General features: G+C 41.5%; 1 protein-coding gene across 3 annotated transcripts in view; it reads left to right on the top strand.

Moving 5' to 3' along the window:
- mettl1 (methyltransferase 1, tRNA methylguanosine) overlaps positions 1–20872 on the top strand; it is a 33518-nt gene extending 12646 nt beyond the window's left edge. The window contains exons 5-6 of one of the 3 annotated variants that reach the window (XM_057846152.1): positions 5334–5435; positions 20493–20872. In XM_057846152.1, the coding sequence (XP_057702135.1) occupies positions 5334–5435; positions 20493–20624 (234 nt within the window). In that variant the 3' untranslated portion in view covers positions 20625–20872. Of the gene's footprint in view, positions 1–5333; positions 5436–5508; positions 5723–20492 lie in introns of those variants that run through there. The other 2 variants (XM_057846151.1, XM_057846153.1) reach the window with 2 other exon arrangements.
- Positions 20873–27317: the final 6445 nt, after the last annotated feature.

Below are 27317 nucleotides of genomic sequence, written 5' to 3'. Positions count from 1 at the left end.
TACTGTATTTAGATTAGAGTGAAACTCCAGTAGTTGGAAGGAGCTGTGTAACTGTTTGGCCTGTCCAAATGCGACATGTTTTTGCCTGAAGCATTATTATTTTCGTCAACAGTGACGATAACGAAAGTATTTCATCGAGGACGATGTTTTGCAATATTGAGGCCCTTCGAGGACCAGTTTGACACCCCTGGTTTAGACTTTATAGTTATAGGGTTGATACTGTATACACATTTTTTTTAAATAAACTTTACAGTTGAGAATAGGGGTGGGAACCTCTTGGTCCCTCACGATACGATACGATTTCCGATATGAAGCTCACGATACCGATGATCTCACGATATAGCAGTACAGCGATTACCGATACATTGGTCAGGAAATCATTCTACAAAACAACTAATAAACAGAAAAACAAGCTATCTTCATCCTTCTGCTGTAAGTTTACATCCAATCCATTTGAACTGTAAATGCCCTAAAATTAACAGAAAGTGACCTGTAAATGCCCTGAAAATCAGAAAGAGTGACAGCTGCCATTGAGTTAACTGAAATACTATTATGTAGTAAGATTTTGGTAGCAACTTGTTGGTTCCTTCCTTCTTTTTTTTTTTTTTTTTTTTAAAACATTGATACCTTTTCTCGATTCTTGGAATGAGCGTATCGATAACCTTTTGGGATGCAAAGTATAATGATATATCACCGTTTCGATATATTGTCACACCCCTAGTTGAGAAATCCTATATGTGATTTTTCCTACATCTGACTAGACATGTGCAAAATTACAGGTGTTAAGGTATACCGTGTTATGAACACGACACAGTTTCAAAACTGCAAGAATTTTTTAGCCATTTTTAATGTGCCAAAATTGCAGGGAGAAATCCCTCGCTTGCAGCTGCGAGGCTCAAACCTCCCCCACCGGTTGTTGCTCAGTTGCTCAAACTCCTAAACTTTGTCCCCCATCGAAGAAAACGAAATCGCTGGTTTGGGAATACGTCAGTTACAGACGGCCGCAGCTTAGAGAAGGAGGGCCAACCGACATGTATAACTTGTTTGCGGATGATGGCTGCTCAGAAGGCAATACCTCTGATATGATTTCGCATTTACACAAAAATAAAAGGTTCGTAAACACTATCATGAATGTTTCCCACCAGCTACGAGAGTTAACTCCAGCGTGTTTGGTGTGCTTAGCGATGGTAGAATGTGGTGTTTTTTTTCCCCTGGCAACTGTCTCTGCTGAGAAATAGTGTGTGTGTGTGTGTATAATATATACATGATACGAGTCATACACACGTGCTTTTTATGGAAAATAATTGAATTATTTTTGTTCTGATGTTAATAATGTTGAGCTGTGGCTGTGGGTTTAGACCCACCTAAAGGGCTGCATTTATTTTAATTGTATTTAAAATATGTCACTTAATGGTTTTTTTTTTATGTATATTTATTTGAACTTAAAACTATCCTAGTGATGCACAATAATACTTTTTTCAACCGATACCGATAACCGATAATTTCCTCCTCATTCCAACCGATAACCGATAATGTCAAGCCGATAATTCTATTAAAAGATTTATGTATAATTTTAAAGTATACACAAAAGAAAATATTACTGTGCAAAAATATCATTTATTGCTCTTTTTTTCAACATAAAATATGAACAAGTATTCAATTCCAACATATACAGTGGGGAGAACAAGTATTTGATACACTGCCAATGGGTTTTCCCATTGACTGTGTATCAAATACTTGTTCTCCCCACTGTATATGTGTAATGGTAAACTTTTGGCAACAATTACTTAGAGTAAATACCTAAGTTGCACAGAAATGCCTTTAAAAGTAAGCCATTCCTAACATATGTAACATTAATACACTGCAAAACACACCTCCTTAAAACTAGTCAATTTTAAGTGTAAATTTATTGGAAATAAGTGGAATTATCTGCCAGCGCTTCAAGTGTATTTCCCTCAGATTTCTTGGAAGAAAAATAGCTAGCTGAAAATAATCTTAACAGCCTTATTTTAAGCAATACATTGTTATACTTAATCCTAAAAAAAACTTGGAAGAAGGAAAGATTTTGAATAATGTTTGTGGCTACAGAATATTATTATTTCATTACAACAGGAATGTGCATATAAAAATTGATAAGTGTTAATAAGTGCCAATAGGTTTTGATTATCTACTGTGACTGTAATTGAGCAGACAAATAAGTTAAATTAATTTGAAAAGTGATTGCTAATGTTATATGCTTTGTTGCACACTGTGAAAATGATTAAGTCAAAAGAGCGAGATGTCATGTACCCATTCTGCAGCGCTTTGTTTACATTTGCGGCATACACGACATTTGCTTTACAGCAGCTAAACTGATACAAGGCAGTACTATTTGGACTGAGTTGGAGCTCGCATCCCAGTGTGTGTTCTTTTGTGCCTGAGTTTTGTTGAGCCGAAAATAAAGGCAGCGTTACGAAGTCATTTGACCGCTCGTCATTTTACATACGGAATAAATTATTGACTGGCTGACTTCGTTTTCTCCATGTTTAAATTATCATCTAACCACTGTGCCGTCATAATAAGCTTGCTTACTGGACATCACTTTTCCAAATGTCTGTGGTGACAATGTGATTGGCATGTTTTTCATGAAGATTGGTGGTCGTATAAACTGCATTATTTTTTTTATCCAGGGCTTTGGCTCTCGGGTCATTTCGGTAAAAATAAAATCGTGTCTTGTCTTGGCGGCGGCAGCTTACGTGCGTATCGGATAATCTACCCGCACCGGCCGGTACGCCGCGGCGTATTCGGGGCTTGGCTCTGCTCGCACGCCGTGGGGGAACGTTAGAGAAACCAAGGTGTTCGTCAGAGGTCCCGAAGCCGGGGGACCGGGCTCGGCCCGCCCCGCCAACGGCGAGGCAGCGGCGACCTGCCGGACCGGCCAGAGCGGCGGGCTCCGTCGGAAGACGGCTACATGCCGACCATCGGTCTCCAGTCGTGCCGGTGTTTAGCCTTAGATACGAGTTTACCACCCGCCTTGGGCTGCATTCCCAAACAACCCGACTCTGTATCGTCACACGCCCCGTAGTTTAACTTAGTTTGTGTTTACAATAGCTTTAGCATTCCCGCTAGCAGCAGCCTCGTATTCGTTCCAAAAATCTTTGTGATGCAGTTTTAAATGGATGCTGGGTTAGTGGTTTTGAATGTGGACGCCTTCTTTCCGCCTCGTGGAACTTCTGAGGTACATGTTTCGCAGATGGCGAGAGCGTCGTTTTTTTTTTTTTTTTTTTTTAGTAACAGCCGCCATAATATTCAACTACTTCTTGTCATGTAACTCCGCCTCCTCCACCCCACCTCCCTCAGGGGCTTCAGAGAGGGGAGGGGTTGAGGAGGCGGTGTGCTGAATTCTTCGGTTGCGCACATTTGGAGGCTAAATCAAGTATATAGTTATCGGATTGCATTATCGGTTGAATTTTTTCTGGATTATCTGTGTGCATCATAATTGCCATTATCGGCCGATAATTATCGGTGACCGATATTATCGTGTATCTTTACACTATACTTATGTTCCAATTTGCTAATGTTTTGAAAAATAAGTCTTTTTCAATTTATAGGGTTTTTTTTTTGTTTTTGTTTTTTGTTTTTTTTAACCCAGATATCTCTAACACATTTTAGAGGTGCAAACCGTGAAACCGTGATATTTTTGCTTAAGGTTATCACACCGTCAGAATCTCAGACCGGCACATGCCTACATCTGACCTTGCAACTTTAAGCTTTCAATCCAGTCACCAATTCATTCTCGCTAACAAAGAATGGATTGTGCCGAAATTAAGCTTAATAGTTATGGGTTTGTGTTGGGCGTGTGTGTGCATGTGTGGGTGTGCACGTGCGTGTGTGTGTACAAGGTCTGGCAGCGTCTTTTGGCACCCAGCCATGATTGTGCTGGCAGTTGGGACAGCTGTCAATGAAGTCTGCAGTTCGCTCCCAAAATGTGAATTAAAGTTAATGAGTGACACAATCTGTAGATCTGTTTTGGACATAAGTCACATTTGAGAGGGCAGATAACGTGCATTCAGTCTCATGTCCTCATTTGGGCTACCCTGGAAAAAAAAAGTAAGCTAAAGTGCAGTACAATGTTGTAATGTGTGGCATGACTGGGTTTTCTAAGAAGTCCTTGTTCTTGTAAACCTATCTGCGCAGTCTCCAAAGTAAACAGCAGTGACATCGTGGATTAACCTCTGTGTTGTCTCTGTGTTATTTTTATCATACTGCCAAGGATCATTGCTCTGCACATGTGATGAAACATTCAGAAGCAATTTGCACTGAAAGCCTAATAACTGGAACTGGCTCCCTGTGGACCACAGGCCTCTGCAAAGTTTGCGTAACCCTAATTTGGATCTGCACCAACTTGTACATCATTAGAAATACCTACATCTTGCATGTCTCTTAATGCTGTCATAATATTAAGTGCAATTTCTTTGGTGAAATTAAGTAAAATGACTAATGTAGCGAGGTCTACAAAATGGGGAAAATCCCTTTAGCCAGGTCTATACCAAAATATAACGGTTTCTTTTTGGCCAAGTTTTAGGAAATTGCTGGTGTTTAATGTAAAACTAAACTCTGATGGATTTATTCTGACTTTTTTTTGCCATAGTTTAGTTATTACATAGTCAAATCATAATTTTTTTCCCTCTGTAGAAGCTATCCTCGGTGGAAAAACTCACCAATGTACTAACTGCTGTCAAGGAAGCACGTTGAAGTGATATATCTCAACAGTTAATCATCTTTTTATGCTTAGGAGACGGCAAGTTCGGCCAGGGTTGTTGGTGAAAGAGGTTATGGAGAGTATTTGCTGCAAATTTATATTCTTGCTCTGCTGTGTGGCAATTAAAAAGTTAGACTAACACACCACATAAGTCCTGTTATTGCTTTGCATTTGGTATTTTTTTAAACAATACAAATCATACATCATCTATAACTTGAGCATTTTAAAATGATATCGGATAATATTTCATATATTTATATATCAGTTTTTCATGATCGATTTTGGGCCAATGTGTATGTTGCCTTGAAAGTGAATGTAGAAGCCTTCTGCCTTTGTACAAGGGCTGTCACAGCTTAGTACAGCATGCTTATTGACCATTAGATGTCCCCAAATTAAGATACTTGGGATGTGTTATGTGAGCAGACCATTTAACCTGGGCATCACAACACAATTAGCCCTAATGTGTTAATTCCACGGCCGCGTTTATTGGTATCGGATTTTTAGAGGACAATATCGGAATATATACTTATCGTTTGAAAAGTAATTATCAGACAACTCTAGTATCTTTCTGAAATGATTTTTGTCTCTTTAGGGTTTAGTCTACACCATCACAGATGTGGAGGAGGTCCACCTTTGGATGGTGAAGCACTTCAGTGAACATCCGTTATTTACACAGGTCCCCGATGAAGAGCTGGTACGTGGAGTTTTTTTTTACGCTGTATTTGCAGGTCACACACAACTGTATTTGTTTTCTGTCTGCTCCACAGAGGTCGCACATTTTTTTCAGTGTTCCACTTTTCTGTGAGGTGTTCAAGTGAGAATGTCTGGTCAATATTTAAACTCCCCAAGCTCTCTTATGAGCCTTTCAAACTGTTCAGTTCAGTGCATGTTGGAAGTTTAGTTGTTCAAGTCACCCCCCCATGAAACATTGGGTCACTGCAATAAAAAGGGCTTTTCACCACCTCCCAGTGTTTTTTTCACTCATTGTTCTGCTGATGATTGAAAGGTAAAAGGAAAAACTGACTGAAATGTTGTCATAGTAAAAACGCTTTGACAATCATTTAATTGGCTGCCATTGATGGCGATAGCAATTTTTACGACATTACATCTAAGGCCACATTTACCCAACAATAATCTTACACAATAATGCAAAAATGCCCTTAGCTTGGATTAAACGGTATTATATGAATACTAGGGATGTCCCGATCACATATTTTTGCACCCAAATCAGAGTCCAAGTCACCTGATTTTTAGAATCTGTCGATACCAAGTCCCGATCCGATATCGATTTTTAAATTTTTTTTGGTTTGACGCTCACGCTGCCAAGAACAGCCTCTCCCTTACACAATGAATGAGTTATCACAGAACACTTCAGACTGTGTACCAATCTCAAAATGATCAACACATTTGTTCCTTCGATCGTAAAGCAACCGAGGCATCTCTGGCAAGATCAAAGCTCTACAACCTGTCAATCATCGTTCACTTTATGTACCAAATGCCAGCTGCACTGATGACCAAGAAAACAGTTTGGTCGTACTGCTTTTCAGGAGCGTGAGATGATTTACGAACATTAAGCAGAAAAATATATTTATTAAATTAAAAACCCCGATCCTTTTCACCCTTTTCACCATCCACTGAAAAGTTGTGCGATCGGCCCAATTTCCGATCATGTGATTGGATCGGGACATCTCTAATGAATACGTTGTGGTCATAGTGAGTCAATCAAAGTCTTCCCAAAGTTTATCAAGTTTATCGAGTTTATCGAGCTCAATGATGAGTGACACATGCGGCGTCTTACAAGTATAGCGCTCCCAGGCTTCTCTGGCAGCATTAAAGCTCTTACGGCTGTCACTCATCGTTAACATTAACAGGCAAACTGCCAAGACTGGTGAACAGGAAAAGCAGCTGTACATGCATGAAGCAGGGAAACATAAATATAATTCTTTAATTAAAAACCCCATCCTTTTCGGGCGATTCCGATCCTCTGAAAAATGGTGCGATCGGCCTAATTTCCGATCATGTGTGCGGATCGGGACATATCCAATGTATACGTTGTCATCATAGTGAGTCAATCAAAGTCTTCCCAAACAGATCTATTCAAGTCGGGTGAAAATTCTTCTAGTTTTAATATCGCAATATATCACAAACCCCCAAAAAATCGCAATTTCAGTTTTTTCCCAATATCGCTCAGCCCTACCGAGTCCCTCTCCGATACCAAGAAAATTGTTCCACAAAAAAAGTTTTAAACATTTTACTGTCCCACCAATTTTTTTTAACAAGAATAACGTAGAAATATACTTGCCTTTATTAAATGCCTCACTGAGTGAGTCCTCTCAAATCCACTCACGCTGCTGAGAACACTTGAACACACACAATGACTTGCCACTCACACTAGCGCTGTAGTTTATCAAGCTCATTGATGATTTAAACATGTGGCGTCTTACAGGGTGACCCAAAAAAAAGTTTACACTCAGTTGACTGCTTGTTTAAAAGCCATTGAAACATACAGTGCCTTGCAAAAGTATTCGGCCCCCTTGAACCTTGCAACCTTTCGCCACATTTCAGGCTTCAAACATAAAGATATAAAATTTTAATTTTTTGTCAAGAATCAACAACAAGTGGGACACAATCGTGAAGTGGAACAAAATTTGTTGGATAATTTAAACTTTTTTAACAAATAAAAAACTGAAAAGTGGGGCGTGCAATATTATTCGGCCCCCTTGCGTTAATACTTTGTAGCGCCACCTTTTGCTCCAATTACAGCTGCAAGTCGCTTGGGGTATGTTTCTATCAGTTTTGCACATCGAGAGACTGACATTCTTGCCCATTCTTCCTTGCAAAACAGCTCGAGCTCAGTGAGGTTGGATGGAGAGTGTTTGTGAACAGCAGTCTTCAGCTCTTTCCACAGATTCTCGATTGGATTCAGGTCTGGACTTTGACTTGGCCATTCTAACACCTGGATACGTTTATTTTTGAACCATTCCATTGTAGATTTGACTTTATGTTTTGGATCATTGTCCTGTTGGAAGATAAATCTCCGTCCCAGTCTCAGGTCTTGTGCAGATACCAACAGGTTTTCTTCCAGAATGTTCCTGTATTTGGCTGCATCCATCTTCCCGTCAATTTTAACCATCTTCCCTGTCCCTGCTGAAGAAAAGCAGGCCCAAACCATGATGCTGCCACCACCATGTTTGACAGTGGGGATGGTGTGTTCAGGGTGATGAGCTGTGTTGCTTTTACGCCAAACATATCGTTTTGCATTGTGGCCAAAAAGTTCAATTTTGGTGTCATCTGACCAGAGCACCTTCTTCCACATGTTTGGTGTGTCTCCTAGGTGGCTTGTGGCAAACTTTAAACGAGACTTTTTATGGATATCTTTGAGAAATGGCTTTCTTCTTGCCACTCTTCCATAAAGGCCAGATTTGTGCAGTGTACGACTGATTGTTGTCCTATGGACAGACTCTCCCACCTCAGCTGTAGATCTCTGCAGTTCATCCAGAGTGATCATGAGCCTCTTGGCTGCATCTCTGATCAGTTTTCTCCTTGTTTGAGAAGAAAGTTTGGAAGGACGGCCGGGTCTTGGTAGATTTTCAGTGGTCTGATGCTCCTTCCATTTCAATATGATGGCTTGCACAGTGCTCCTTGAGATGTTTAAAGCTTGGGAAATCTTTTTGTATCCAAATCCGGCTTTAAACTCCACAACAGTATCTCGGACCTGCCTGGTGTTTTCCTTGGTTTTCATAATGCTCTCTGCACTTTAAACAGAACCCTGAGACTATCACAGAGCAGGTGCATGTATACTTGATTACACACAGGTGGATTCTATTTATCATCATCGGTCATTTAGGACAACACTGGATCATTCAGAGATCCTCACTGAACTTCTGGAGTGAGTTTGCTGCACTGAAAGTAAAGGGGCCGAATAATATTGCACGCCCCACTTTTCAGTTTTTTATTTGTTAAAAAAGTTTAAATTATCCAATAAATGTTGTTCCACTTCACGATTGTGTCCCACTTGTTGTTGATTCTTGACAAAAAAAATTTCAATTTCATATCTTTGTTTGAAGCCTGAAATGTGGCGAAAGGTTGCAAGATTCAAGGGGGCCGAATACTTTTGCAAGGCACTGTATCTAAATAGGTTGTCATGGTTAAGTGATACATTAAGGTCACTCAATGCAGCTGGTAATCTCTCGTCTCTACAATTCCTGTGCTTCTGCTGAAAATGAAGAAAACTTTAGCTGTACCTGAATTGCTGCGCGCCGGTCTGACACCTACTGAGATTGCAGCAAATCTGAGAATATCCAGATGTGCAGTCTACAAAGTTAAAAAGAAGCTGAAAGATACTGGAACAGCCTCACGAAAACCTGGGTCTGGAAGTGAAGATCTGGGCGGACCAAAAAGTTGATTGACAAGGTGATATGTGGCCACCCCAGAGTCCAGATCTCAATCCCCTGGATTATAGCATATGGGCAACTGTGGATGACTGCCTGTAAGAAGCCACAAACTTCTGTGGCAGCCTTGGAGAGGTCCATTGTTAGATCTTGGGAAAAGATGACAGCATCCTACATAAAGAAGACCTGTCAAGCGTTCAGCAGGCGCCTGAAGGCTGTTGTGACACTTAAGGGAGGACACATTGAAAAATAGAGTGTACTGTACATGTTCTTTACAATAATGTATAATTTGTGATTCAATTCTAATTCTAAGATGAATAAACATGGCATTTAAGTTGTATTATGGCAGTGTAAACTTTTTTTTGGGTCACTGTTAGGTCTAAACTTACTTGTATCTAGCAAAATAATAAAGACCTAGAGGAGGACGAAGACAAGGATCAGAACGGAGACAGAGATAAGGTTTTTACGCTGACGGCCGTCAGGAGAAAGGTTGATGCGGAGCGAGTGGCTCACAACAAGCTTATCTTCCCTCCCCCTGAGGAGAGCAGCCTTTTATTAAGAAGTGGGAGAGCATTCATTGCACATGCGTAAGTTTTGTTTTATCGAGATTGTATCATTTCCTGAGAACAGAAACCAGAATGAAACATTATGGTGACGTTTACTGAAAACAGAAACTTCACTCTTTTCATTGTGTAAACACTAAAGCATAAGTGAATAGAGAAAACATAATCATAACACCTAGTTTTAAACACACATAATTGCATTAATTATTGTAAATACTGTTATTGTAAATACTGTTATTGTGCAAAAGCATTAAAGCACATCTTACAGTCACCCTGTATAAGTGCAGCGCTCCCAGGCTTCTCTTGCAACATCAAAGCTCTTACGGCTGTCACTCATCGTTAACTTTAACACGCAAATTGCAGAGTGCACTGGTGAGGAGGAAAAGCAGCTGTACACGCATGAAGCAGAGAAACATAAATATATTTCTAATTAAAAACTCCATCCTTTTCAGCCGATTCTGATCCTCTGAAAAACGGCGCGATCAGCCCGATTTCCAATCTTGTGATCGGATCAGGATGTCTCTAATTATTCCGCGTTTACACAAACATTGTGTTGGGGGAAAGCTGCGTGCACACGGACGCACAAAAGTGCACGAAACCTCCAATTTGCCGATGTAGTGTGCTCTCCCAATATGTAGGTGGCAGCAACACCAAAACTTGATTCCTTCGTGTAACCCTTCTGCTGTTTCCTCTTTTGTCCTGGTAAATAACAAAATGGCAAAGTGCATCAGGCTGTAAGTAGAGTAGTGAATAGTTGGCTGGATTCATAAATAATGTTGAACGCAGTTAGGCCAGTACTTCTCAAATAGTGGGGCGCGCCCCCCTGAGGGGGCGCAGAGCGATGCCAGGGGGGGCGCATGTGACCTCGGGGAACATGCATTTTTTGTTTTTTTGCCGTACTGGAATAAAGTGTACTTGCACATCCACTCAGTAGGTGGTAGTGGTGCTCTCATTTTCAGAGTGCGCGCAGTATTTTTGAACTAAGGAAGAGCACTCAGCACACACAGAAGACAGATAGGAAGAGCAGTGTGCCACCGCCGTTTTCGAAAGCCGTTTTCCGACCGGACTCACTCACGCAGCGACTCACTGTCTTGTTCAGTTCTCACGTTGCCGCCCGAGAAGTGCCATTTTCGGCTTGGGATCGTCACGACGACCGCCCTCACCTACGGTTCTACCTCGGCCACCGAGAATGCGCTTTTTTCGTGCCGTTTGCCTTTTAGCTTTGACTTTATAATGTAGTGGGTGATGAGGAAAGACCACTGTTTACTGTGTCTAAAAATAATTATAGCGGACAGCCAGAAGCCAAATCAATTACGACGCCACTTAAAGACATTAGACCCCAATCTCATTGATAAGGCGCTTGATTGTTTTTCAGTGAAAACGTGCCGAATATTGCCAACAATCGTCCTGCTTTGTCAGTGTTATATCAGTAATCCAGCGAGCATTGTTAGCATGCTCATTGCAAAATAACTCCACACCATTGCAAAGGAGGTAAATACTGTGAGCCGCAAAAATAAAAGCTGTCCTGTCCAAGGACACTCTTTTTTTTTTCTTTCTTTTATTCAGTTTTGTTTTTTCGGTCAAATTTTTTGGCATATTGTCCTCATGAGTGAATGTTTCTAATCAATTTTAATTTGTTATTATTTACTGATTTTATTACATTTTATTTTTCTGTATGGTCAAAAATGTACCTTGAGTGTATTTTTTACAGTTTGGATGTGACTTTTTTTTAAAATTCAGGCAAATTGATGCACGTCAAGTCTTCTGTTACAAACAAAACAATGTTAATAAAGTTATACTTTATTATAAGTTGATCTATGATACTTTTTTTCTTTATTAGAAAAAAAAGGACACAATGTTAGGCAGATGCGTATTTATAATAGTAATTTTATAGACAAATGATACTATTTACAGTGGCGGCAGAGAGTTGGGGGGGCGCGAAACATTTACGTCTTCCTTGGGGGGGCGTGACAGAAAATAATTGAGAAACACTGAGTTAGGCTGTGTACAAGGTAGCTACTTAAATACATGTTTTCATACTCTGTTGGACTGTCCACGTCATCAGTATCTTCACCCCTTTCACTGACAAATATATTGGAGCATTATCGCCACGTACCGTTTTGGAATGCGGAAGTCAGTTGTCACCCAAAACTCAATTTTGCATTGTCAACTGTTTAGACAACGACGGCAAGGGAGAGCGTTGTCAGGATTTCAACTCTGTAGGGCGTTTTCAAATTTTTGCATTGTCAGGCTACGTCTACACTAGGACGGATAAGTGTAATTAGTAGAGCTGAAACGAATACTCGAGCAACTCGAGTAACTCGAGTTTAAAAACTGATCCGAGTAATTTTATTCACTTTGAGGAATCGTTTAATTTTGCCAGCTCTAAGCATCACGTTTTGCCCAGACTACTCTTAATGGGGGACAACGCGCTGACGTGACGTGCGTAGAGGAAGAAGCAGTAAAAAAAAAAAAAAAAAACCTTACCGCAGCCAACAGCTGCTACAAACTACGACGACGTTGCTAAAAACTACGCCTGTGTGATGTGGTAGCAGGTAGTGTCCAATGCGTCTCATAGATATCGCATGCATTTAGGACTAGATGCAAAATGACAGACTCGGCCGCGTCTGGGCAGCGTTAGTAAACAGCCGCCATCTTTAAGCAGTAGACTTCTCCTCGCTAATAAATATAACATTACTGTCACTCGCTCACGTAACGTTAGCCCTTCGGAGGGCTAGGTTTCTATTGATTATGACCACTGTTGATGCGTGGCTAACGTGTCTTACATACAGGCTTTATTTAATCTGTCAAAACACAGCGCTGTAGAGTGATGAGGGTGTAAAATTAAAACATAATAAAGCTAACTGTCAGTTTTAGCTCAGTAGTCATTGCTGAATAAACACCAAGTAGCACTGGTCCCTAATGTGCTCCAATACAGCAGGTATCATACATTTATTTTGAACACTGCAAAAACTCAAAATCCTATCAGTACTTACAGTTTAGAGTAACTTAAAACTTAACTAGAACTAAAAAATAGCTTGACACAAATGGAAATTAAATTGAAACACGTGGGAAAAACACGTAGCTTTCAGGTGATGTGTGTTATCAAGCGTAATTACGTTTTTAGGTAAGAAATATGTTTTTTTTAATAAGACCTAGAAGTTTTTTGAGTTAAAGCAGTGATTTTTTTTTTCTAGTCACATCTGAGATGCCATTGTTGGCTGTTTCCAACAATGTACATCGAAAATAAAGACATTGATTGACTGAAAATTGTTCAATATTGGATTAAATGTATTTTTTTCTCATGTATATTTATAATTGCTCTTTACCTAAAAAATAAATGTTTTATCCGATTACTCGATTAATCGATAGAATTTTCAGTCGATTACTCGATTACTAAAATATTCGATAGCTGCAGCCCTAGTAATTAGACTATACAGCATTTCGGCTAACTGACCTCTTGTCCAGAGATGTTATTACATGTGTTAGGGGGCACGTAATTTTATGAACGGCGCCTATGCCACCTAGAATAGCCAGGCTATCCGTATAATAATCGGATACAAAGAACGTAACGTCACGGAGTGCGCCATCGCCTTTATGGCATTGTAAACAATGGAGGCGAATGGTAAAGACACTGCTTTCCTGCTCTGCTTTTTACAACTGAAAGAGCTTGTACATTTTATGCCTAAATATGTAGAAGACATTGAACATCGCTGAAAAATCATAAGTATAGACTTCACCATTAGTTGACTGGATAGCTCCTAAAGACAATGCGCCACGCCTTCCCGTTGGGGGCCGGGCCAGGCAGAGCTTTGTGAAGCTTTCACTGCTACACACGCTGCGTTCAAACGACTGATTTAGGTGGAAAAGGACAGAAGTTTTACTGCATACAAGCAGGCAGGAGTGTCTCAAGAGGGATTTGGTCGAGGATTCAAGGTAATTATTATATAAAATAGCACCATGCATGCACTTTGAAACGTTGTGAAGAAAAACGAATGGGGAAAAAATTTGTTTAACATGAAATATTTACGTAAAATGAGTGATAACTGCCCGTTTTTTGCTTTTAACTAAGAATCTAGACTGTTTTACGTTCATATCTGTAGAAATTCTAGGATTTACGCATTTATTTACAAGAACTTTCAACTTTAAAAGCTCTTTGTTTTGTGATGGCTGCCATGTTGTAACTTTAGCTTAAAATATTTACGTAAAATGAATGATAACTGCCCGTTTTTTTTTTTTTTTTTTTTTGCTTTTAACCAAGAATCTAGACTCTTTTATGTTCATATCTATAGAAATTCTGCGATTTACGCATGTATATACAAGAATTTTCAATTTAAAAAGCTCTTTGTTTTGTGATGGCTGCCATGTTGTATCCATACACAATAGCGTAACTTCACATTCAAATGATCAGGTAATTTTCGGCCAACTGCCCATTTTTTGGCAAACAATTAGTAATTTAGAAGATGATTCTGAACGTGTTCCTCAAGTATTAGGTTTCTAATGTGAAAAATGAGTGATTTATTAGTTGTTGAAATTTTTTTTTTTTTTTATGTTGCTGCTTTTGGAGACTCATATATGCTGAAAGGAGGTGCCTGTTTTGGTTTTAGGTTGTTAGGGGCTTCGGTTTTGAAAATATTTGAATTTTAAGTTTTTGAAAATAGCACCCCTACGGATCAGCTTCGAGCCCCGTGTCCTATCAACTGATATGTTATAAGCTTCCGTTCAGAGGTGACCAGCGGATACGATGATGTCACACACGAGGTTGCGCCTTTTTACGCAGGCGTAGTCTGCGCAAAGTGAGGAGTCCCTTGCAGGAGCATGGCGTTTATAAATGCACTTTAAACACAGTCCGGACTGGTATGAAATATTGTCTGAATTGCAAGGCAAAAAAAAAATATTGTTCTAGTGTAGACGTAGCCTCAAACTCCCCAAAAGCCCCTGTGTAAACGATATGGCTATCTGGAAAAATTTTTCCTTGACAACCCTGTTGCCATTTTCGTGTAAACGGCCCCTAAGCATAAATATGAGAGCCATTGATGAGCATTACAGTATATACTATTAAAGTTCCATCCATCCATTATCTTCCGCTTAGTCCGGGGTCGGGTCGCGGGGGCAGCAGCTTTAGCAGGGAAGCCCAGACTTCCGTCTCCCCAGCCACTTCAGCCAGCTCCTCCGGCGGGATTCCAAGGCGTTCCCAGGCCAGCCGAGCGGCGTAGTCTCTCCAGCGTGTCCTGGGTCGACCCCGGGGCCTCCCACCGGTGGGACATGCCCGGAACACCTCTCCAGGGAGGCGTCCAGGAGGCATTCGAACCAGATGCCCTAGCCACCTCAACTGGCTCCTCTCAACGCGGAGGAGTAGCGGCTCGACACCAAGCCCCTCCCGGATGACCGAGGTTCTCACCCTATCTTTAAGGGAGAGCCCGGACACCCTGCGGAGGAAACTCATTTCGGCCGCTTGTATCCGGGATCTTGTTCTTTCGGTCACGACCCACAGCTCGTGACCATAGGTGAGGGTAGGAACGTAGATCGACCGGTAAATCGAGAGCTTCGCCTTTTGGCTCAGCTCCTTCTTCAACACAACGGACCGATGCAGAGTCCGCATCACTGCAGACGCTGCACCGATCCGCCTGTCAATCTCCCGCTCCCTCGTACCCTCACTCGTGAACAAAACCCCAAGATACTTGAACTCCTCCACTTGGGGCAGGATCTCCTCCCCGACCCGGAGAGGGCATGCCACCCTTTTCCGGCTGAGGACCATGGTCTCGGATTTGGAGGTGCTGATCTTCATCCCAACCGCTTCACACTCGGCTGCGAACCGCCCCAATGAGAGTTGGAGGTCACGGCTTGATGAAGCCAACAGCACCACATCATCTGCAAAAAGCAGAGATGAAATGCTGAGGCCACCAAACCGGACACCCTCAACACTTCAGCTGCGCCTAGAAATTCTGTCCATAAAAATTATGAACAGAATCGGTGACAAAGGACAGCCTTGGCGGAGTCCAATCCTCACTGGGAACGAATTCGACATACTGCCGGCAATGCGGACCAGACTCTGACACCGGTTGTACAGGGACCGAACAGCCCTTACCAAGGGGCTCGGTACCCTGTACTCCCGGAGCACCCTCCACAGGACTCCCCTAGGCACACGGTCGAACGCCTTCTCCAAATCCACAAAACACATGTAGACTGGTTGGGCGAACTCCCATGCACCCTCAAGGACCCTGCCGAGGGTGTAGAGCTGGTCCACTGTTCCACGGCCGGGACGAAAACCACACTGCTCCTTCTGAATCCGAGATTCGACTTCCCGACGGACCTTCCTCTCCAGCACCCCTGAATAGACTTTACCGGGGAGGCTGAGGAGTGTGATCCCTCTATAATTGGAACACACCCTCCGGTCCCCCTTTTTGAAAAGAGGGACCACCAACCCGGTCTGCCAATCCAGAGGCACTGTCCCCGATGTCCACGCGATGTTTTAGAGGCGTGTCAGCCATGACAGCCCTACAACATCCAGAGCCTTTAGGAACTCCGTGCGGATCTCATCTACCCCCGGGGCGTTGCCACCGAGGAGCTTACCAACCGCCTCAGTGACTTCAATCCCAGAGATCGAAGAGCCCACCTCAGAGTCCCCAGACCCTGCTTCCTTAAAGGAAGGCGTGTCAGTGGAATTGAGGAGGGCTTCGAAGTATTCTCCCCACCGACTCACGACGTCCCGAGTCGAGGTCAGCAGTACACCATCTTCACTATACACAGTGTTAACGGTGCACTGCTTTCCTCTCCTCAGACGCCGGATGGTGGACCAGAATTTCCTCGAAGCCATCCGGAAGTTGTTTTCCATGGCCTCGCCGAACTCCTCCCATGTCATAAATATGAGAGCCATTGATGAGCAGTACAGTATATACAGGACTGTCTCAGATAATTAGAATATTGTGATAAAGTTCTTTACTTTCTGTAATGCAATTAAAAAAACAAAAATGTCATACATTCTGGATTCATTACACATCAACTGAACTATTTCAAGCCTTTTATTATTTTAATATTGCTGAATTTGGCTTACAGCTTAAGAAAACTCAAAAATCCTATCTCAAAATATTAGAATATCATGAAAAAGTATACAAGTAGGCTATTCAACTAATCACCTGAATCATCTAATTAACTCGAAACACCTGCGAGGGTTTCCTGAGCCTTAAAAACACTCAGCTTGGTTCAGTAAACTAAATCACAAGTATGGGGAAGTCTGCTGATCTGACTGCTGTCCAGAGGACCATCATTGATACCCTCCATCAGGAGGGTAAGACACAAAAAGAAATTTCTCAAAGAGCAGGCTGTTCACAGAGTGCAGTTTCAAAGCATATCCACAAAAAGTCTGTTGGAAGGGAAAAATGTGGCCGGAAACGTTGCACAACCAAGAGAGATGACCGCAGCCTTAACAAAATTGTGAAGAAGAGCCGCTTCCAGAATTTGGGGGAGCTTCAAAGACAGTGGGCTGAAGCTGGAGTCCAGGTATCAAAAGCCACAGTTCACAGACGTGTCCGGGAAATGGGCTACAATAGCCGTATTCCCATGGTCAAGCCACTTCTGAACTCAAGACAGCGGAAGAAGCGTCTGACTTGGGCTATGGAGAAGAAGCACTGGACAGTTGCAGAGTGGTCCGAAGTCCTCTTTTCAGACGAAAGCAAGTTTTGCATTTCATTTGGAAGTCAAGGCGCCAGAGTCTGGAGAAAGGCTGGAGAGGAGCAAAATCCAAGTTGCTTGAAATCCAGTGTGAAGTTCCCACAGTCAGCAATGGTTTGGGGAGCCATGTCAGCTGCTGGTGTTGGTCCACTGTGTTTCATCAAGTCCAGAGTAAATGCAACTGTGTACCAAGAGATTTTAGAGCACTACATGCTTCCATCTGCTGAAAAGCTCTATGGAGATGAGGATTTCATTTTCCAGCATGATCTGGCACCTGCCCACAGTGCCAAAACCACCAGTAACTGGTGCACTGACCATGGCATCACTGTCCTTGATTGGCCTGCTAATTCCCCTGACCTGAACCCCATCGAGAATTTGTGGGGTATAGTTAAGAAGAAGATGAAAGACACCAGACCTACAAATGCAAATGAGCTGAATGCCGCTATCGAAGCATCCTGGGCATCAATAACACCTCAGCAATGCCACAGGCTGATTGCCTCCATGCCACGCCGGATTGATGCAGTAATCCGTGCAAAAGGATTCCCAACCAAGTACTGAGTGCATCAATGGACATTTTCAAATGTTTGATTTAGTTTTGCTGTTATAAAATTATTTTTTTACTTGGTCTGAGGAAGTATTCTAATTTTTTGATATAGGATTTTTGAGGTTTCTTAAGCTGTAAGCCAAAATCAGCAATATTCAAATAATAAAAGGCTTGAAATAGTTCAGTTGATGTGTAATGAATCCAGAATGTATGACATTTTTGTTTTTTTAATTGCATTACAGAGAGTAAAGAACTTTATCACAATATTCTAATTTCCTGAGACAGTCCTGTACTATTAAAGTTCCTAGACTCTTAAATCCTATGCTGCAGGCTGCAAAAAATATAGGTTACAGTGTTTCTCCTAGGATTATAAATAAAATGTATTATTATTATTATTTTTTTTTTTTTTTTTTTTGTAGCTGTGGTGATGGGCTGCATCGGAGTCCGACTCCCTCACCATGTCGTGCCATGGCAAAATTACGTCATATCATGACATTTTTTTTCACATTTTGCTTCCCAAAAACAACCATAACAAAGATCTATTTGAAATATTTGATGAGCCAGGCTAATGTTGTAGCTGTACAAAACGTAGTGTACAAAAAATTAAAAGCGGGGGGGTTTGGTGCATCAATAATCGATTTATAATCGAATTGGAGCCTCTGAATCGTAATCGAATTGTTAGGTACCCAAAGATTCCCACCTCTACCCAATAATACTAGGAACTAGGTTTTTAAGTTGTCATTATTAACAGTTTGCTTTGACCTATTATACAATTGCTTGGTTTATTGATTTTACATTGTGTAACAAATTATGGTCCAAAAATATTTAAAGCCCCTTTCACACCCATATCCCGGTAAATTCCCATGTAAGGTGACACGGGATTTACTCCCATCATTGCTTTCACGCATGAAGAGAAATCCCGGGAATGACGCGGGTTGGACACTTTCAAGGACTTGTCCCATGTTGCCCACTTGGCGCTCTCTGTACGGGGACTCTGTGGAGGGCTGCTGGCGCGATTGTATAACCCTGACATTTTTGGTCAGCATCAGCTGTCACATAGTGTTGGTCAGATTGTATTTTGTTACAGAGCTGGTCGTGGGAACGTTCCCTATGTCGTAACTGCAGCTAATTCAAGCTCATGAAGATTGTATTTAAGCCCAGGCGATCCAAGAGAAGAGTGCCGAGATCAGGGCTGCAGCTATCGATTATTTTAGTAGTCGATTAATCGATGAACCATTAGTTCGAATAATCAGATAAGACACATGAAAAATTAAATTACCAAAGCTGAGCCTCAAATAGTATAAAAAAATGAAGGAGGATCCATGTACAACAAAAGAACAATTGGCTAACTTACATAGCAAAAGTCTGCTAGTTCAAATGCTATAAAATGCTTACTTTTTAACAATGCTCTTAACAAATGGTTCAGACACATATTTCCACAAAAATAGGCTAAATATACCTATAAACTAAATTACAAATGCATTCAAAAGAAAGATTAGCTCAAACAAAAATTTCATTTACGTTAGTCTTAACAGGGAGCACCTGGATTCAGCTATGTGAAATGAGGCAGACTAAAAGGCAATGTATCCACCCAAATCAATAAAACTCAATGCAAACACTTTAAAAATAAACCAGGACAACGCCACTTTAATTAAACGAATACTCGAAGCAGCAAAATTTAATTCGAATATTTTTTTCTAATCGAATACTCGAGTTAATGGATTAACCGTTGCAGCACTAGCCGAGATATTAACTTGCTGGGTGCCATTCGACACCTTGTACTCTCGAATTTTGTGCGTTTGCTAGCTTGTTTGTCTGCCGCCCTTGTTTTGAAATCCCCTATGTTGTGCTGGTTTTTGAGTGTATATTTTGTCTTATCGGCTCTCTGCCTACCGCTTATATTAGTATTATTGATCCCCGTCGACCTACTGTCACAGACCCAATGTGTTATTCCCCCTTTTCCGCGATCGCGTGTATTTTTGTTTGTATTTAATAAACCCTTGAACGCATCCCTCCGTTGTTTTTCCATTTCCAAAGATACGATCAAGTAGCAAATTTTGTTATGTTTTCAGTTTAATTTAGCTATTTTCAGCTTGCTATGTTGATAATTGCGATGTTTGTTTACCGCTTTTCGTCTGACTGCGAGGAAGAGGAAGTAACGCTCGGCCCATCATGCTATTTACGTCATCCGTGAATTTAACACCAGCTTTCACACACACCACTTCCCAGTAAAGTCCAGGACATTACACAAGACGTAACTCGGTAAATGTTCGCCTCATCTCCGTGTCAGTCAAACTCGGGAAATTGTTTCCACATATAAGGGCTGCCCATTTAAATCCCAGGATTTAAACAGTGTTCAGGTGTATGTGAAAGCGGCTAAAGTTTCATTTTTCTGTAACATGGCTTTAGATAAATCTTTTATTTTTTTAACTTTTTTTTTCTCCGCAATGTACCTCAATGCTCTATTGTCTCAATTTTTCTTTGTTCAAACGAACATGCACAACGAATGTCTTTTCTCTTTTGTATATCTGACATGTAGGAAAGATATCTTTGGTTTTCATTCAAATAATTTCTTTTCGCAGGTAGATGATGTCATCATTCCTCGCTTGGGTATTTGCACAGAGGAGGGAAAGAAAGTGCAGCGCAACAAAGGGCAAAATTTTCGGGCTATTTTCCGGAGGATTGAAGATCCAAATGCAGAAAAAAATATCTAGGACATTTCATAGAAACCGAAGAACAGATGCTTGCTCCGTTCTTGGTACAACATGGAGGATTAAGCAGCTTTGCTGATTTGACAGGTGGATGTTTTCTCCATTACAATATCATGTGTATTTTTAGGGTCTAACCTTGAGTTTCTTTCTCTGAATGTTTGTTTTTTTAATTTTAAATGTTTCCTGTAAATCATGATGCAAAACCCAATACCTTTATCATTGTCGTACCCTTATCATACAGTGATAACAATAAAGGGAGCCTTTAAATTATTAAAGCATCATTTTATGGTCTTTATTGGCTAGCTTGGGAAAAAAATGTTAGAATTTTCTTCAATCACCAGAGTGAAAAAGTCAAATTAATCCTCTTTTTTAACCAGTGATTTTTAATTCACAGCTATAAACAAGCCAAGGCATGAAAATACCATTTCTTTGTTGCAGTTTAACACAAGCTTATTTAATCAAAGGTGCAGTGCAAAGAGGAGTCTTTAACACAATTGGCAGCTTTCTAAACTCATCAGTTAATTTTGGCACTTTGGCACATATCTTTTTCTGTCAGGAGTTTTGAAGTATTTGCTGCTGCAGGGGATGTGATTAGTAACGGGACGGCACTTGCCCCAGTCAATAGAAGGTGAGTTGGTTGATCGGAAAAATGCACCTTGATGGTATCACCTTTAGTGTTGGCTATAATCCGACACTCAAATGTATTTGTCAATTTGATGACATGAATGTGGAATTACTAGCTGTTGTTAGAACTTTTAGTGCCCCATTCTGTACAGTCCTGAGGATATGCCTAAATGTGTCAATACTATCTACTCTAAATCATTGTTACATTCCATATGCCAGGGGCGGAACTTAGGAGGGCTGCGGCGGCAACCGAGCCCAGACATCTAGGGTGCCCAGTTTGCGGCAATAAAAGGGGCGTGGTCGGGCGAGGGAAGCATCAAACAGAATAGTACGATAATGCATGGAGCTGTAATATAGTGTTTAAAGTGTTAAAATACAATTCCCCCACCACTCCTGGAGACCATTTACAGTGCCCTCCATTATAATTGGATTCATAATAATTATGTTTTTTAGCTTCGAATGTATTTTTTTCTAAATAATATGGGACCTTAATGGAAATGAAGAGAAAAATCCAACCTTCAATACAAGTGCATTTATTCAGTGGGGAAAAAATCCCACATAAAGAAATAATTATTTGACATCAAATAATGTGTGTCACAATTATTAGCACCCCTGGTGTTAATACTTTGTACAACCCCCTTTTGCCAACAAAACAGCACCTAATCTTCTCCTATAATGTTTCACAAGATGGGAAAAGACAGAAAAAGGGATCTTCAGCCATTCCTCTTTGCAGAATCTCTAAATCATCCAGAGACCTGGGTCCGCTCCTCTGTACTCTCCTCTTCAGCTCAGCCCACAGGCTTTCAATGGGGTTGAGGTCTGGGGACTGAGATGGCCATGGGAGAAGCTTGATTTTGTGTCTGGTGAACCATTTCTGTGTAGATTTGGCCATATATTTAGGGTCATTGTCTTTCTGAAAGACCCAGTGACGACCCATCTTCAGCTTTCGGGCAGAGGGCAACAGATTTTGATTTAAAATGTCTCGTATTTCAAAGCATTCATGATGCCATGCACCCTAACAAGGTTCCCAGGGCTTTTGGAAGCGAAACAGCCCCACAGCATCACTGACCCACCCCCATACTTCACAGTGGGTATGAGGTGCTGTCTACACGCCAACAAGCTGTTTGGGAGGCATGCACGGAGAAAACCTTTCCTGACTCCCAATCATAAACGCAAACGTCTGGAGTTCGCCAAGCGGTATTGGGGCTTCAACTGGGACCGTGTGCTTTGGTCAGATGAGACCAAGATTGAGCTTTTTGGCAATAAACACTCTAAGTGGGTCTGGCGTGCCACGAAAGATGCGCATGCTGAAAAGCACCTCATACCCACTGTGAAGTATGGGGGTGGGTCAGTGATGCTGTGGGACTGTTTCACTTCCAAAGGCCCTAGGAACCTTGTTAGGGTGCATGGCATCATGAATGCTTTGAAATACTAGGACATTTTAAATCAAAATCTGTTGCCCTCTGCCCGAAAGCTGAAGATGGGTCGTCACTGGGTCTTTCAGCAAGACAATGACCCTAAACATATGGCCAAATCTATACAGAAATGGTTCACCAGACACAAAATCAAGCTCCTCCCATGGCCATCTCAGTCCCCAGACCTCAACCCCATTGAAAACCTGTGGGTTGAGCTGAAGAGGAAAGTACAGAGGAGAGGACCCAGGTCTCTGGATGATATAGAGAGATTCTGCAACCATCTTGTGAAACATTATAGATTAGGTGCTGTTTTGTTGGCAAAATGGGGTTGTACAAAGTATTAACACCAGGGGTGCTAATAATTGTGACACGGTATTTTTTCCCCACTAAATAAATGCACTTGTATTGAAGGTTGGATTTTCTCTCTTTTTTCCATTAAGGTCCCATATTATTTAGATTAAAGAAATGATTAGAAGCTAAAAAACACATAATTATTATAAATCCAATAATTATGGAGGGCACTGCACGTGAGTGGGGCATAGCTGTGCGAGTAGGGGGCGTCAAATAGAAAGGTAAGGTGATTCTCAAAGCTGGACGATAGTGTTTAGGCGTTAACATACAGTGAGGAGCAGAATTATTTGCACCCCTTGTGATTTTGCAATTTCACTCACTTAGAAAATAGAGGTATGAAATTTCAATCATAGATGCATTTCCACTCATAGAGACATGATCTAAAAAAAAATAAATCCTGAAATCACATTGTATGGTTTTGTAAAATAACTTATTTGTAATTTACTGGGGTTCAAAAGTATTTGTCCCCCTGGTTAATCAGCAGTAATTATGACACTCGGAGTTGTCAGTCTACCTTAAAGTCCACCTTTACCCCATGAGTAACCACCCACCTACCACCCGTTTGAGCTCAATATTGTCACCTGTGCACCCCACCGTCAGTCATAATCCAACTGCTACCATGGACAAGATCAGAGAGCTTTCGAAGACACCAGAGAAAAAATTGTTGAGCTCCACAAAGCTGGAACTCATGATGAGATAAGTGAGGGGCCAGGCTCAGCCTCGAACTACACGGCAGGAGCTGGTCAATGACCTGAAGAGAGCTCGATGCACAGTTTCAAGGGCTGCTGTCAGTAGAACACTACAGTGCAATGGTTTAAAATCATGTATCGGTCAGCTGTCGAAGCCAGTGCAAATGAAGGCCCGTCTGAAGTTTGCCAGGGACCATCTGAATGATGCACAGTGGTCATGAGAGAAAGTCGTGGTCAGATGAGACCAAAGTACAACTTTTTTACTCGTCGTGTGTGGAGGAAAAAGGATGAGTACAATCTTAAGAACACCATCCCTACTGTGAAAGTATGGGGGTGGAAACCTTATGCTTTGGGACTGCTTTTCGGCAAAGGGGACTGGTCGACTGTTCTGTATAAAGCAGAGGATGAATCGTCAGATTATGAGACACAACCTCCTTCCCTCAGTCACAGTTTGAAGATGAGTCGTGGCTGGATCTTCCAACATGACAATGATCCGAAGAACACAGCCAAGCTGACCGAGGAGTGGCTGCGTAAAAAGCATATCAAGGTTCTGGGCTGGCCAAGCCAGTCTTTAGACCTCAATCCAATAGAAAATCTTTGATTTGAGCTGAAACTTTGTGTTTCTCAACAACAGCGCTGAAACCTGACAGATCTAGAGAAGATTGTGTGGAGGAATGGGCCAAAATCCCTGTTTCCATATGTGAAAACCTGGTGAAAAACTGAAGAAAGCATCTGACTTCTGCAATTGCAAACAAAGGCTTCTGCACTAAATGTTTGCACTGATTTTCTCAGGGGTACAAATACTTATGAATCCAAGTAAATTACAAATAAATTATTGAAAAATCATAAAATGTGCGTTCTGGATTTTTTTTATATATATATAGATTATGTCTCTATAAGTGAAAATGCATCTAAAATTTCACACCTCTACCTGTTTTCTAAGTGGGTGATCTTGCAAAATCACAGTGCAAATACTTATGCACTCCTACCCCAATGGTTGTTGCCTGCAGAAAATCTTCCACTAACACTGACTCTGCCTCACATACAGTGGGGCAAATAAGTGTTTAGTCAACCACCAACTGTGCAAGTTCTCCCACTTGAAAATATTTGAGGCCTGTAATTGTCAACATGGTTAAACCTCAACCATGAGAGACAGAATGTGGGGAAAAAAACAGAAAATCACATTGTTTGATTTTTAAATAATTTATTTGCAAATCACGGTGACAAATAAGTATTTGGTCAATACCAAAAGTTCATCTCAATACTTTGTTATGTACCCTTTGTTGGCAATAACGGAGGCCAAACGTTTTCTGTAACTCTTCACAAGCTTTTCACACACTGTTGCTGGTATTTTGGCCCATTCCTCCATGCAGATTTCCTCTAGAGCAGTGATGTTTGGTGACTGTCGTTTGGCAACATGGACTTTCAACTCCCTCTGCAGATTTTCTATGGGGTTGAGACCTGGAGACTGGCTAGGCCACTCCAGGACCTCAAAATGCTTCTTTCAAAGCTGTGTGTTTGGGATCACTGTCATGCTGAAAGACCCAGCCACGTCTCATCTTCAATGCCCTTGCTGATGGAAGGAGATTTTCACTAAAAATCTCTCAATACATGGCTCCATTCATTCTTTCCTTTACACAGATCAGTCGTCCTGGTTCCTTTGCAGAAAAACAGCCCCAAAGCATGATGTTTCCACCCCCATGCTTCACAGTGGGTATGGTGTTCTTCAAATGCAATTCAGTATTCTTTCTCCTCCAAACACGAGAACCTGTTTCTACCAAAAAATTCTATTATGGTTTCATCTGACCATAACACATTCTCCCAGGCCTCTTCTGGATCATCCAAATGCTCTGTAGCGAACCGCACACGGGCCTGAACGTGTACTTTCTTCAGCAGGGGGACACATCTGGCAGTGCAGGATTTGAGTCCCTGGCAGCGCATTGTGTTACTGATAGTAGCCTTTGTTACTGAGGTCCCAGCTCTCTGTAGGTCATTCACTAGGTCCCCTGGGATTTTTGCTCACCGTTCTTATCATTTTGACGCCACGGGGTGAGATCTTGCATGGAGCCCCAGATCGAGGGAGATTATCAGTGGTCTTGTAGGTCTTCCATTTTCTAATAATTGCTCCCACAGTTGATTTCTTTACAGTGTGGAGGAGCCCAAGAATAATCATCCCCTAGGATTTCCACCCACCAGACATTCACCTTGGGGGCCCGTTTATGCTTATCGCACCCGGGCTCTGTTCACATTTGCTCCGCCACTGCCATATGCGGTCACACTATGTGGGTCATTAAACACGTAATAGACCATTGACCAGTCCAGGGTGTATCCCACCTGTCACTCAAAGTCAACTGTGATAGGCGCCAGCTCACCAGCCACCCCGATGAGGGGGGAAAATGCTTTAGAAACGGAATTGAAACAGGATGAAAAAGCCTTTTGTTAAACTTATTAAAGGGCCTTGATGGATAGCTTAAGTAGCATGTTGCGGATAAATGCGGAAGTTGTATTTACTCCCATCTGGGCCACAGACTTATTGAAGTCATCGCTCAACGCAGCCAGCTGTTGATTACTCACTAAAACTTCCTGCAACCTACATTTTTGAGGATAATCATCACCCCCAGACTCAGCCTGGCCATCTAAAGAAGTCCTGACTCATTCATTTTCACCGCAACAAACCAATCACAAGCGATCCAGGGTTAGGGGTTTGGGGTAATTACTCAAAAGTACTGTGGTACCTCTACTTGCGAATGTCTCTACATACAGGATTTTCAGGTTATGCCACGCCTCAACGAGTAAAATATTGCCTCTTGTTACGAAATAAAGGATACGAAAGGCAAAATAGAGTATGGCTGCTATTTGCAGCTCCCAGAGTTACTGAATGTACAGTTGTGGTCAAAAGTTTACATACACTTGTGAAGAACACAATGTCATGGCTCTCTTGAGTTTCCAGTTATTTCTAAAACTCTGATTTTTCTCTGATAGAGTGATTGGAACAGATACTTCTTTGTCACAAAAAAAATTCATGAAGTTTGGTTCTTTTATGACTTTATTATGGGTGAACAGATAAAAGCGATCAAATCTGCTGGGTCAAAAATATACATACAGCAGCGCTAATATTTGGTAACATGTCCCTTGACCATTTTCACTTCAATTAGGCGCTTTTGGTAGCCATCCACAAGCTTCTGGCAAGCTTCTGGTTGAATCTTTGACCACACCTCTTGACAGAATTGGTGCAGTTCAGTTAAATTTGATGGCTTTCTGACATGGACTTCTTTCTTCAGCATTGTCCACAAGTTCTCAATGGGGTTTAAGTCAGGACTTTGGGAAGGCCATTCGAAAACCTTAATTCTAGCCTGATTAAGCCATTCCATTACCACTTTTGAAGTGTGTTTGGGGTCATTGTCCTGTTGGAACACACAACTGCGCCCAAGACCCAATCTTTGGGCTGATGACGTTAGGTTATCTTGAAGAATTTGAAGGTAATCCTCCTTCTTCATTATCCCATTTACTCTCTGTAAAGCACAGTTCCATTGGTAGCAAAACAGCCCCACAGCATAATACTACCACCACCGTGCTTGACAGTAGGCATGGTGTACTTGGGGTTAAAGGCCTCACCT

The sequence above is a fragment of the Corythoichthys intestinalis genome, chromosome 9, assembly GCF_030265065.1.
Source record: "Corythoichthys intestinalis isolate RoL2023-P3 chromosome 9, ASM3026506v1, whole genome shotgun sequence".
NCBI lineage: Eukaryota > Metazoa > Chordata > Actinopteri > Syngnathiformes > Syngnathidae > Corythoichthys > Corythoichthys intestinalis.
Note: the sequence above shows the minus strand (reverse complement) of the source record. Positions and strands in the feature narration are given on the sequence as shown.